We start from the raw sequence: 13,333 nt of genomic DNA, 5'->3' as shown, positions 1-13,333 counted from the left end.
GCGTCTTTTGAGGACAAAGTCACAACCAAGATGCAGGGATAAATGGAGTTTACAAGACAACAAAAACAAAACAATTAGTTATACTATAACAATTCATATTTAATCACAGAATTTCATATAAAAATATTTCTTTGTTTAACTACATGTATGTACCAACACGCATCACCTTGGTTCAGACTGGCTTTCATCATCTGTAGAAAGTCACGCCATATAATCTCTCCTCATTCCACACTGTGGCTCCACTGTCCTAGCAGTATACCAAGCTACCATTTGATAGCGACTATGAGATGGAAACAATTCGGTTCTGCATCAAGTTAAAGCATGATTATTTCTCATATTTGCGACAGTTTTTCAAACCGCTTTCGAACACAGTCTGCCGTAAATGCCTGTGACAGTATAAATGCAGTGCCTGAAAAAAAATTTATGTAGTTCGGAGACCTTAACAATTGAATTAAGTAACTTTGCCTAAAATACCACTTATCAAGATAAATCAACAATATACTAAAGTATGGTTTCTTCTAACTGAGGAGAAAAAGAATTGTACAGCCCTGAACACAAAATAACATCAAATGCATAGTCCTATTAGACAGCGACATATCCGAGGGCACTCCTGATTATACTGACGTCAAGATGGCATAAATGAACACATACAATGTATATCGCAAACACTCAGTTATCCCGTCGCCAGTGGTTTTCAATATACATTGTACTCCGCCTCTCGATATTTCCTTTCGTATTATGACGTAGGAGCAGCCAAAACCTTAATCTCAGGATGACACCTACCATGTGTAAACACACTGTGCTCGCTCACTTTAAATCGGTAGAAAAGTATTATTCAAAGACCTGCGCCGTTCGTTCAAAATTTGACATTCGGAATTTGCAATCAAATTCTAAGTCTATCATTTATGTAAATATTCACTGAATATTGATATAAACAGTGTTGTCGTGTACATGTACACCTCCGACATATTGAGGTAATATTTTCATCAGTGTTTATTTCTAATGCTTGTGGCCATAAAAAACAATGTACACGAACGGCGTATAGGCCTTTGAACGTAGTATAAAGCACTCCAGAATGAAAGGCCGGGGTAGAAGAAGAAAATATCCCCCGGACATTCAAATCTAGGACATTTCCAACTTCTACACCGGGCCTAATTAGCTAGCACCAATGTCCTCGCATATTTTGAGGAAAGTTCAATTTCAATTTAGCTGAGAATACTCCCTCTAAGACAGACATACAGGTATTTACAATTAAATGCATTCTTGCATGCAACGTGTGTCAGTATAAAATCGAATGGATGGTAAATAAATGCAATTCTTGAAGTAAACTCTCGTACTTCACCCCGAATCGGGGTCATCCAAATTAAATGCCCATAAGTTTCAGACCAAAAACTGTCTCAATCTTCAATTATTTACAGGAAGCACACAAACGTCCATTCAATATCACTGAGTCTTTGCTATCACAGGAAGTATACGTCGCCATGGTAACGCATCAAATAGTTGCCATGGTTACCAAGGCCGCCATACTGGATCCTCCTGTTTCACTGCAATATCCGATATCGGTTTGAAAGTTGCTCGAGAATGTCCTAAGCTTGCAGAGGCGTACTGTGGGTATCTCATAGTATTGATGGGACTTCCGTGAATATCTGTGGCGAGATTTGGCGGGCTGCTGCGTAGTGAGTCCGGGGAAGAACTTGTCGAAGGAGCTTCGGATCCGGTTAGTGGCGTCCGCACGAGATGAGCCTGTCTTACGTAAGATGAAGACGCAAGAGAAACGGGGGTTACACCTGAATGCGCCATGGGAATCTGACCTTGACCTTGGGAAATGTTCGTGTGGCCTTGACCCTGTGGAACAAAGTACGCCACTTCTCCGCTAGGTAGCGCGCCAGGGATCAGCTGGACCGTGCCTATTTTAGATAAATCCGGTGACGGAACGAGGAAAGTCGACGGCGAACTCACAGCGGTTGCAGGCTGTAGAAGTTCTCTCGGTTGCTGCTGTTGCCCCATCGAGACAGGTGGGATCTGTATCCGGAGAGGCTGCATGGACTGGTGGGTCATCGACTGCTGCTGGTGGACGCTCTGCCCCTGGAGGCAGTTGGCGAGGTGACCGAGAAGATGTGCCCGGACTTCTGGTTCGACGCCCGAGATGGTGTTGAGATATCTGGTCACTTCCTTGGCGCACTCGTTGAAACCGGCACGGTACTTGCTCACCACTGACGGGTCGTTCGCCATGGCAACTAAAATGTAAATAATGAAGATATTAACACTGGGAAAGTCGTTCAAATACAAATGGACCTAAATTGTACAATGCAAATCACTAAACCAGGAAAATATTGAAAACATACTACCCTTCTCTCCCAGTTTTCTTTTAAGGTGTTGTGTTATAAGAAGAAAAGCCTTGATACCAGGCCCGATAGAACACCTTTGAATCCGGACTAGCCAACATGAGTATCGATTAGTTTCCGTTTACAGGAGAAAAGTTACAACAAATTCGAATTATATCGGCTCGAATAGTCTGGTTACTTTAAGCTCGAATTGAGGCTTTTCTTGTCGTTATAACAGCCAAAAACTTTTTTTTATAATATTTACCTGACATCTGCTGCCTGTGCATCGCTTTAAGATGTTTGACTGTCATATCAAGGATGTCTGCCTTCTCTAGCTTGGAATATCTGGAGGTCTGGAAAAGAAGAAATTATACTGTAAACCCGAAGTTTTCGAAACAGATTATTTTTGCCGATTTCGCGAATAATATTGATTCGCGAAAAAATGTTGATTGGAAAAACCAAAAGAAATTTCTTTATCCGCCAAAAATGAAAATCATGAATGACCTCTCTCCTGTGCCATTTGCCAGAGAATGGCATTTAGGTTCATAATATCATCATTCACGTAGGCCCGATTGTTTAAAAAAAGTTAAATCACTGACTTATCAAGTCAAGTTGACTGACTTGTTCTTGATAACCAGGCTGAGATAAATCCCGTGTACCGTTTTTAAGAATGATTTTGCCCCAACAACGACGATAATTAAACATAACGAATAAACAATAAAAAGTGGCCACTTGGAAGTCACAAGTAGCCTATGTGAGACAACCACACCGTGGGAATATCACTTGACAACAATTGGCGATATTTCTATCTTCCGACCTGCGCTAAGAACTCGCGAGAATTCGGAAGCCACTTTCCGGCGCTCCAGACAAGTGGTAATTTTTTTGACCCGTGCAACGAGCCAAGTACTTGTAACCTTCCTGCTGCCTTCCCGATACAGCTGGGAACGAGTGATAGCCAGGAACTAACATGGTAAACTTCACAGGTAACCGAGGCAGTGGAAACGGACCTGATTAAAAATCTAACTGATATTGTTGTGACATATTTGACATTTAAAACAACAGTGTTAAGTAGGAAGCACATGGCGTGTACCCTCCGACATGTAGTCTTCAGTTATAGCACGGAAATGAGTATAGATTTCAGCCTCTTTGTTGGAGATTTTAATCCACTCAGTCTGCGATTTCGTAACTTGTGATATCCGTGTCAGGCACGTACAATGTGAGGGTTGGTGGTCCAGGTCTTTGATAAAACTAGTTGCCAGGCAAACATCTGGTTACCGAGACTGTGGATACCATGGTTTAAAGGAAAGGCGCATCTGTATCTAACACTTTAGTTAGTTCCAGAACCTACCACCAGGGATATAAATTAGCTTCAATAGATTGGTTTCTGATCGGCTGATCGCAGGCTGTCGAACTACAGAGAACTGGTCCACAGCGTCATATCATTTGTTCCAGAATCCTCTATATAAATGGCATTGTACAAACTCCCCAGCCCTTTTGTAAATAGAGAAAGGAGTCTGAATGTTCCCTAGCGGAATTTTAGAGAACTACTCAAGGCTATCGTCATGGTGACGACGTGTCACATGATGATACTTACATCTTTCTTCATAGCCTCTAGCACCAAGCCCTTCAACTGTGTGAGGCTTGCATTGATCCGGGCACGCCGCCTCTTTTCCATCAGTGGCTTGTTACTCTGGAAAAAACAATGGTACATTAGGCCTCGGATGAATAGCAGTGCGTACGTATACTTGCGGTAATTTGCTATTGTTCAGAGATTAACGAATGGGGACGGTCTTTTTTACTGTCGTTACTCTCTTGTCAGTCCTACGATACATATTTTAATATTTTCTTTAGTGGAAATTTGAAATTTGACAGACTGGCTGAAGGAATAGATAGGGCAAGTCAAGTAGGCAGACAATAAAGACTACTGGAAAGCCTACGTGGAATGACTGCACGGTAGAGTCCAGTGAACGCCCCTCTCCACTTAGAAATCAATACACGTTTCGCAGTCAACTTGATATTACGCCCAGGTCCGCAACATACAAATTAACAACCCTATAATCATATAATAATAACTCTTAATTGGAAAATAATATAAAATGCCATCATAGGACAATTTCATGCATATATAACACCATAATAATTAACAAAGTCTTCAAAATGACATAAATGGCAAAAACGTTTTGAAATGATAGCAAAATTGCGCTACAGTCATTGAAACTTTGACCCATATCGCACGATACGTGTCCGAAAGTTAATTTTAATTGCGAATATTTGCAAGTGTCGTTTCATGATACAAATTATCTAATAGGATACTGCAAAATTGATACCCAATTGCTCGTTTAGGAAAATGACGGAAGGCCCGAGCGCGGGAGAGGCCCCCGTTCTCACGACCTCAGTGGCAAATTGGCGTCATTATCGCCGTTATCTTCCTGGCTGGGTATGTCGTAGTTGTTAGGTGGAGAGTGGCAAGAAAATAAATCATCATCGTTTGATATTTTGTTATGGCGCATTTTGCCGATGCAGTACAGTACTTGATCTCGATTCAGCTTTGGTATCGGGCCTGGGATATGGTATATCATAGAATACCATACAATGTAGGCATATTCATTTTGTCTGATTTGGTGATTGCATAACCTTCCTAAAAACCTAGCTAACAGACAAGGAATGACATTATGATAGTGCGGAGTTCTGTTTGAAATATATACTCTGTCACCATATCCACACAGACAAGTGCTACGAAAAGAGCGTGTGGGTGTGTCATGACAGTTAAGGCAGCACATTACTATTTATCAAAACATGACAGCAGGGCCATATGATGAATGCTCAGATGCTGGGCCGTGTACCAGTAGGTCTCCGGATGTTATAAACAATGGCAATGCCTTTGGCACAAAAACATGGAAAACATTGGATTTCTAAAATCCAATCAATAAGCTTTTAAAAGGAGAAGCAAAGAAAAGACCAACGGGAACAAGCCACGTCTGTGCGTGATCGTGACCACGTGCTCCAGTGACACGGCCTGTGAGTTGGTGAGTAACAGGTGCACACACGAAAAATCCCGGGTAAATACGAGAAAAAACAAAAAATAGGAGAATTTCCACATTCATACCTTTCGCAGTTCTGCCCTACTTTCCGACATTGCAGGCGACGGGGGAGACATTGCATAAACTCCTAGTGTGAATTTTATTCGATATAATGTCCAGAAGAACGTGTACACTTGCTCACTGTGGAGATAAATGGCAAGGATTTACACCGAGAACTATTTATACAACGGGCGCATGCCGATACAGTCGGCCATGCATCGGAATCCCGATGTAATCAGGCGTACCGCTCTACCGACCAATCGCGTGTCGGGAGACTTCGCGAGTTCGCCGCACGCGCTGCCGTGATTGGCTGTACGCGACGTTTGATTGGTTTAGCCGGCATTCGTGCTTGGAGAGTGACGGGATACTTCTGTCGACACGTGCCAGGCCTATTGTCCGCCACTGTGGGAAAACTCCGCCTATGGTCTGACCGTTGGCAAACTAGTGGAAGCGGTAATGTCAATATCACCCGAGATAAGGGAAGCACTGCCTGAAATCTTCACTCCAAAGTCGTGATTTTTATCAAACACAATCTTACCTTCAAGTCTTGGTCAGCAAATAAAAGTCTCAAACATTTAACCAGACACTACATTGTCTCTTTTATATCCTACTGATCACCTCGCATACCTCGATACTCATCAATTTCAACATTTTCTCTGGGGCCCAGCAGGAAAATGTAGGCTAACACCCCGGGACTGACTGACAGCATGGACCTACATATGAAAATACCGTGGGTCCACACATAAATTATCTAGCATGAAGCCAATCGGTGGTCTATAAACATGGATGAAAACACCGGATTGAATGAGGTACAATTTTCGCGAAACAATTTCGGTTTTTAGAAGACATCTTTCCCTTAGATGGCATTATTATGATTACGCAGCCGAAAAGATAATAAACGTCACATTAAAATGAAGCATCGACTGAAAATAATGTCCGCGTCCAAACACTGGCCTATCGCCTCCATAAGTCAGCAAATTACCCAAAATATGTTTTGACGTCTGGCGAAACATTACCCCCAATCCAACTACGGTACTAAATCAGTTTCTCTGACAACTAGGGAAATATCTGTTGTTACAATAACACGGGGAGACGTGGTAGAAACCTGTTTCAGGGCTCTTCTTTTATGATTATCGTGATCCGAAATACAGCTTTAAACCACTGCCCATCTCTTTTTTACAACCACTGATTTATCGGCATCACTTGCTTCTTTTGATAGCATTTTCATATTATACATTGCATTTGTTCATTGTTGGGGAGAAGCCGTGATCGTCCTGTCGTAATCGGTATTCCCAGGCGTCACGGTCTGATGGCGGCCATGCGATGCCCAAGGTCGCTCAGGTCACTTCCGGTGGGGCAGCGTGCTTGGGAGCGTCTCATGGCAACTGATTTTCAACTCGATCACATTCTGCCCTTGCTGAACTGCTTTTAAACGGATGCAGCTTTAAAAAAAACCACTTTCAATCCATGAAATATAATTAGGTGCGCAGTCAGTCTCAAAATAGGTATCGGTGTGTGGCGTGTTGTGTTTGAAGGAAGAAATACCTGTTGGCTCTCAAATTGGTACACAGTTTCGGCTCTTTTGCTATCATATTATACTCTTTAGGATACACTACATGTACGTCATTTTTGGATTTGATTCGTGTTTTTTCATTTCATTATCTTCAACCGACGATGCTTTGACAAATGAAAGTGTATAATCTTAGACACTTTTACACCATGATACTCGAGTCAGCCTTGGACCCTGAGCACCCTGGCCTTGGACCCTGGGCTGGATCCTTTCTCGTGCCATCGCGGTCAAATTAATTGCCAACCACGCGACAAAAAAGACGCACCCCAGACACAAAACCCATTCATAAAATACAAAGTGTACTACGCGCATTCTTAGTGAATGAACGAAAAGCTCTTCTTATGAATAGGCAAAATGTATTTCATGAATGGATAAAAGTATTCAATGAAAAAAAAACACAAATCCTATGATTTGATTTTTCTTCTTTCATGGTCATCGAACCATGAAACCGCAAACCCCCAGACAAATCAGCGAAATTCAACAGTTTTGTTTATTTGACGCGCAGGTCCTATTATCAAGTTGAAGCAGCGCCTAATTCTTCAAACATTCTATTCAATAAAAAGACTATTAGGAATGTGATGTCCGTTTACAACTGACAACTTTGAAGTGGCACACCCAAATATTTTGACCCCACGCAGGAGTTTTTTGAATGCTTTTCCGGTGGGGACAACCTATCACGTGACGCGTTGCTAGGCTGCGTATTGAGAATTTTTCTTTGGTAAACGGATTAAAAAATCTAGCTGAATTGTATATAAGACAATAAAATAAATATCCGATCGAATCTGAATGCGGATTTTTGTTGCGTCTGGGAACGGCCCTTTTTTGTATCTTTCAGCCTTCCGAAAAACTCTCAAAAACGCGACGATGCGAATGAATGATGGGCCCTCGTTTCGTTTATCCCTCAGGGCACTTCATGTAGCATGCGTCCTGTCAGTGTATCTCATCACCGGGTGCTAATTTCTACCAGAACACCTCAAATACGCGTAATAATAAATAACCCCGCCACACCACCGCACAGAAATAAACACAGACTTCCGCTAGCGATTTAGTCTCGTCTCCAGTATGCCTTAGTCAGAATCCTCGTACATTAAGCATTTGATTTATTGTTGTGATATGACTGTTGGTGAGGTTGCAAGCTACTGAAATTAGCTGTCTCGTGTCAATGTCTTTATCACCTGTAGAGTTACATAATTCTACCGTTCGACGTCGTCGCTGCACCCCGGTGAAAAATATCAAGATCTGCTGTTGCATAAGAGACTAAAATAAAGATAAAACTGCAAGTTGCAGTGAGAAAAGTCTAGCCTGCCTGGTCATTTCACATCCTCGAATGCCAGGGTCAGTCGTGTGCTCCTCCCCTCGCACACATAACTGAGGGTAAGTGCCGAGTGAAAAGCCCTCGAAGCTCAGGATTTCACATCGACGTTGAGAAAAAAAGGACATTTCCAAAAGACTTGCATGGACCACTCCGGGAGCCATTGTACAGTAAAATCGTAATTATAGGGCTTATGGTCTCTGTAGTCATAAGTCAGCCCCAATTTATATGGGAGGGGGGGGCTCTACATATATACGACGAGTTTAACGATATTGTCATCGTATCGGATTCGGCAAGTCGCCACCTGTGACCCCTTAGGACCAGCAAGGGTCCTCTCCTGTCCAACCAATATTTAGTCACGGCTGATGATGACAGGGAAGCTGTCCTCTTTTATTACGAAGGGCATCAAACCCATATTGTCTACCCCATCCACAGCCATGTCAACCGTGGGAAACCACTGCGAAGTTGCGTAACCGGTTCTTGTTTGAGTCCACACAACAGGTCCTCACGGAGGAAAGTACCAAACACCTGAAAGATGATGTAATGGGGTCCTCTAGAAAGGATTTGAGGGCACAAAGACGATAATTTTAGGGATGAGGGTCCATATCGCTCAGAATAGTTGAGTTTATGTAGCAAGTGATTTCGAAAATGAGAAGATGAGAGAGATTTTGGGGACGTGTATGTGACAAACGTATACGTGTACACCAACGTGTACGTGAAGGTAGTGTGCCTACATGAAGCATCATGTTCTATGCAAATGATAATAATATCTATCATAAAGTTATATTTGATTAGGAGTTGTCATTATGCAGAGCGTCATGGGCACTTCTTTTCGCGCCTTCTCTCATACGCGTGGACAAAATATTTATTTTGATAATTAGTGGCTCGTTTACCGAGCGTTTATTGAACAAATATTAGCCATACTGAGAAAGCCCACGGGAAATGTTCTCACGTTTGCAAATACTAGAAATACTTATCTTGTAATCGATGGATAATAATCTCTGCGTGAAATGCACAACTACATCGTGCTTACTCGTGATGTTGCTGCCTTTCGCCACGCGAGGCCCGAGCAGAGCCCTTGGCACCTGCCCCCCCCCTGGCCCCATACCTGAGGAATATTGCTTGCGGTCGTAATCTTCAAATGTAATTAATATTACTGGATTATGTTTTGACTTAGCAACGATTTCATGCAGCGTTATTATAATCCCGGAATGCTGAAAGGCGTCTGACGTGGAATAAAGATTTGGCGCCATTTTGGATAGAATTTGGTTAATCAAAACTCCCCTCAAAATCAAAACCGCAATCCCGCAGCCTGTTATCAGCACTCACCCCTGCCCTAGAGAAAAGCAATATCAGTCCTTGAACCTGCCAAATTTAAAATCTTTCTGCATAAAGCTAAATATTAGGGCCAATATTTGCACCATAAGCTCCGATAAAATTCGAATTTTACGGCGGTGGCGGTCACTTGCTCCTTTCAAGCGGAATATTCGCTTTATAGCGGAAGTAAAACTTCAATAAAACAAGAGTTAATGTTGCAGCCCCTTTTGTGTGCAGTCATTGGAGCCCTTTTACTCTGATAGTTCAAAATCGTAAAATTTTGCCGCCTGATTTTAGTTTTGGTAGTAAAACTCGTCATTCCATTACTGGTGATCATAAGGTGTTGTAAAAGTTTACCGCGCACATTATTATGATGACCCACCCCTGTCCAACTTTGCCATCCGAAATTGGCCATACATTCAACAGATTCTTTTCTCTTGGGGTAATTGCAAGAGTAATATGTCCAAAGAATTCGCAAAATATTTTAACTTAAGCTGACAGTCGAGAGCAAAGCCCCGAATTCTGACGAAACTTGTAACCTGCCTTTGTGCAAGCGTAGAGTACCCTAAGGTACAAGACATCAATGCATGATACATGTTGTATGTACTGCGGCCGCACCAACGGCGTCTTCACTGAAATGACTGATGACTGGCGGCTCTGCCTTATTTTAGTGAGAGTTTTCATGATCTTTGGCAACACATGAACAGGCCAGGGCGGCGGGGTGAGATTGAAAGGGATAACCCCACGTCCTCGATATTGTTGTAGACAGTAATCGTGTCAACTGATTCGATAGTTTGATACAAGCCGAGTCCTATTACATAACTGTGCGTAGTAACATACTTCATGATAGTAAACATTAACCGGATAAATCACCTTTCCTGAGGGGTAAATGGTTTACCTGGCCCCTTTTCACAGTAGGAAATAGATCTCTTGCATACAGGTGCATTACTGCCAGGATCACTTGATCCACTAAAAAGGGCGCGAAAAGCTCCCTGCCTCTTCCGATAATCTGACCTGCAGATCCAACAGCGTATTGAACATAATTATAATCCCTAAAGAAAGTTTCCCACGGCTATGGTGCAGCCCCGTGCCCTTTCTGTATTTTAGACTGTGGTCCAGGTTTACGCTGAATTCGCAAACTGATCCTCTCATTTTCTTACGTTCAAGATATTTCAATGGGGGCATACATCGATTTCTTTCGAACAATCTGCACGTTTTGCAATACCCCACATCACAGAGCGGCCATGATGCCTCACAAAATGATAACTTGGTGCCCAACCCACCCACAAAATGCCATGACAAAGTAAACTGATCGGACATGCCCGCCATTTTAAACTTCTCTTGACCAATCGGCGTGCTTCCTTTTTCGTCTGGAATCGGACGAAGTGTAAGCCCTGGCGATTCGATCAGAAATGAATCTGTAATTGCCTCGTTGAATCTAGCACGTACTCACTTCACTTTTGGAAAAGTAAGTGTGTGACACCATTCGGTTAAAGCGATCAAACTGTTGTGTCAGCATTCCTATTGTTTATTCGTGTACATTAAATGTTTTTTCAAGCTCTTAATTAAAGTCATTCTCATTGCATTTGTAAGATATCAAGAAGGTCGTCTGATGGTTGTAGTCTCTTTCATTTCATTGAGTTCCATGTGTTCACCAGATTCTTTTTGGGCGATTTAACTGGGGCTCACTAACCAAATACTGGGGGCTCTTTTCAAGAGGTACGATGGGCATCTCGGAAAGCACAGTATTAAACAACACGTAGGCCAAATAAAAATGGACAATTTGGTATTTTGTTAGCGCGGAATTATTACATCCTGTCACCAAATGGCCCGATTGGTCTTGGCAGCATTGACATTTTTATAATCTGAGTAGGGTAAATTGGGGTATGTGGACCCCGGTTTAATTGTAGCCCCTGCCTATGATATTGATTGATATCCCGATGCATCAAACAATGCAGGGGCTACAAATACCCCATTCTACCTTACACATAAGCGGACCCGCTCCCCCTCCCCAATTTGACACTATCCTGGTTGATGCAGGTTATCATGAATTATATCAAATCTCGGGCCATTTCTGAACTGTTTCCCGAGAGTTGTAGTAATCGGTAGTAATCTGTACTCACTCCGCCAGCATTTTCTCCTAGTTTACAGACAGATCGACACACGTGCCTCCGAAATATTTGGTGTTCAGCCTATCATCAGAGACTTATGTCAATGTATCAACATCGGCGACACTTAACGGGTCCAAATGGTAACCAGCCTGGCGCCAGCACGACACGATTTCGTAACTAATTAGTTCCAATTACTATCCTCCTTATCTGGATGGAAAGTCACTGGAGGCAACTTTTGTAATGACTTAAATATGTAACCCGTTCGGAAAATCTGACCGCATTGAAGACTTTCATTGAAAATAATTCTATGAGCATGCAACAACTGTAAACGGAAATGTTGTCTCCATCAAATGGTTATCGTTGTGAAAGAAGAGATTCTCTGATCAGATTTCACCCACTATACTGCGCATCAGTCGCGTACCTATGTCGTTTATGTGACAGCCGAGACGCTACTCCAGTTTAAGGCGGTATTCGCAAAGATATACATGTAATGCACTTTCTGCCCTATATTCTTTCTCCAAAGCAAGAACCAACTTGGCAACCTGGCATGGCCTTCAGACGTAGGAAGTCTGAGACGCGAGAGTTTGTTTTGAGAGGAACCCAGATCCGAGATCGCGAAGATGAATCTCATCTCAAGTAGCCTGCAAAAGGATCAGGAATTTTTTACGTAAACTTAAAATGGTGGGATAGGAAATGGTCACTTTCGTTGATCAACATTGGTCCGCATTCCGCCGCGATGGAATGGGGTGGTGACGCGGTTGGGGTGCTGGGCAAATATCAGGGCCAACTTATCATCATAGTGTTCCAGTCGCCACTGAGGTCAAACGCAACTCCTCAACTTTGATCGAATGCCTTGATCATAATAATCGTCCAGTCGGACGAGTTGCAGTTCGTGCTTTGCCAGCAATAGACTGGCAAGCCAGCGATGCCTTTATACGATTACTAAATGGGTGTAGGCTATGTCATGACGAAACACTCGTGCCTACAGCTGGAATAATAAATTAGGTGGTCTTTCTGACCTTTAAATACTTAAGCATTTGATGCGAGAGTTACAAGTTGCCTTTTTTCAAGTACGCGACTAATTGTCGCCGAAAGGCTTGTCTGACGGCCCCGTCAATCGCGTTGGTAAGCCAGCACTTATCAAAACTGGGCGGGCCTTGGTGGTTCAGGAAGAGCGATTGTGTATCCAAATGTTATCTCGACAACATCGCACGTATCAGAATGAACCTCAGTAATTGAACAGAGACGGTCTCCGTCCATAAATACATGTGTCTCCGTTCTTACGATTCATGCCAAAAGTAAAATGGACCTTGATGGGTGACTTTGCAAGGACATTTACGAAGTCTGCGACCTTTCTGCTGATTCCAGAGTCTCCAACTCGTGTGATCGGCGGCCAGTCGAACTGCAATCCAATTAATCGGCCGCCGGCCCCCGATGTCCTGGTATCTCCGCATCAACCTGTCGTGTGAAAAGTTTGATTCAATGAAACTTGATCGAGCAATCAGGCCTCTTTCACACGACTCTCATATCTTATTATCATACTTTGTCGACTAATTGCCGATTGCTACGAGGCGTTGAGAGGGAGAGCCTGCAGCGCCTTTCCGGCGCTACGCAATTGA

The 13,333-nt window shown here is 42.9% G+C and overlaps 1 protein-coding gene across 1 annotated transcript; it reads right to left on the bottom strand.

Annotated features, from left to right (window-relative positions):
* Positions 1-112: 112 nt before the first annotated feature.
* On the bottom strand, positions 113-5,537 carry LOC135496895 (transcription factor HES-4-B-like). Its single transcript, XM_064786462.1, has 4 exons — positions 5,431-5,537; positions 3,919-4,014; positions 2,590-2,677; positions 113-2,237 (listed from the first exon to the last, which is right to left on the bottom strand). Exons 1-4 carry the CDS (start codon positions 5,479-5,481, stop codon positions 1,510-1,512), a joined length of 963 nt encoding a protein of 320 aa, XP_064642532.1. The 5' UTR covers positions 5,482-5,537; the 3' UTR covers positions 113-1,509.
* Positions 5,538-13,333: the final 7,796 nt, after the last annotated feature.

Source organism: Lineus longissimus, chromosome 12, assembly GCF_910592395.1.
Source record: "Lineus longissimus chromosome 12, tnLinLong1.2, whole genome shotgun sequence".
In the NCBI taxonomy this organism is placed as follows: Eukaryota; Metazoa; Nemertea; class Pilidiophora; order Heteronemertea; family Lineidae; genus Lineus; species Lineus longissimus.
This window is presented reverse-complemented; position numbering and strand designations above follow the sequence as displayed.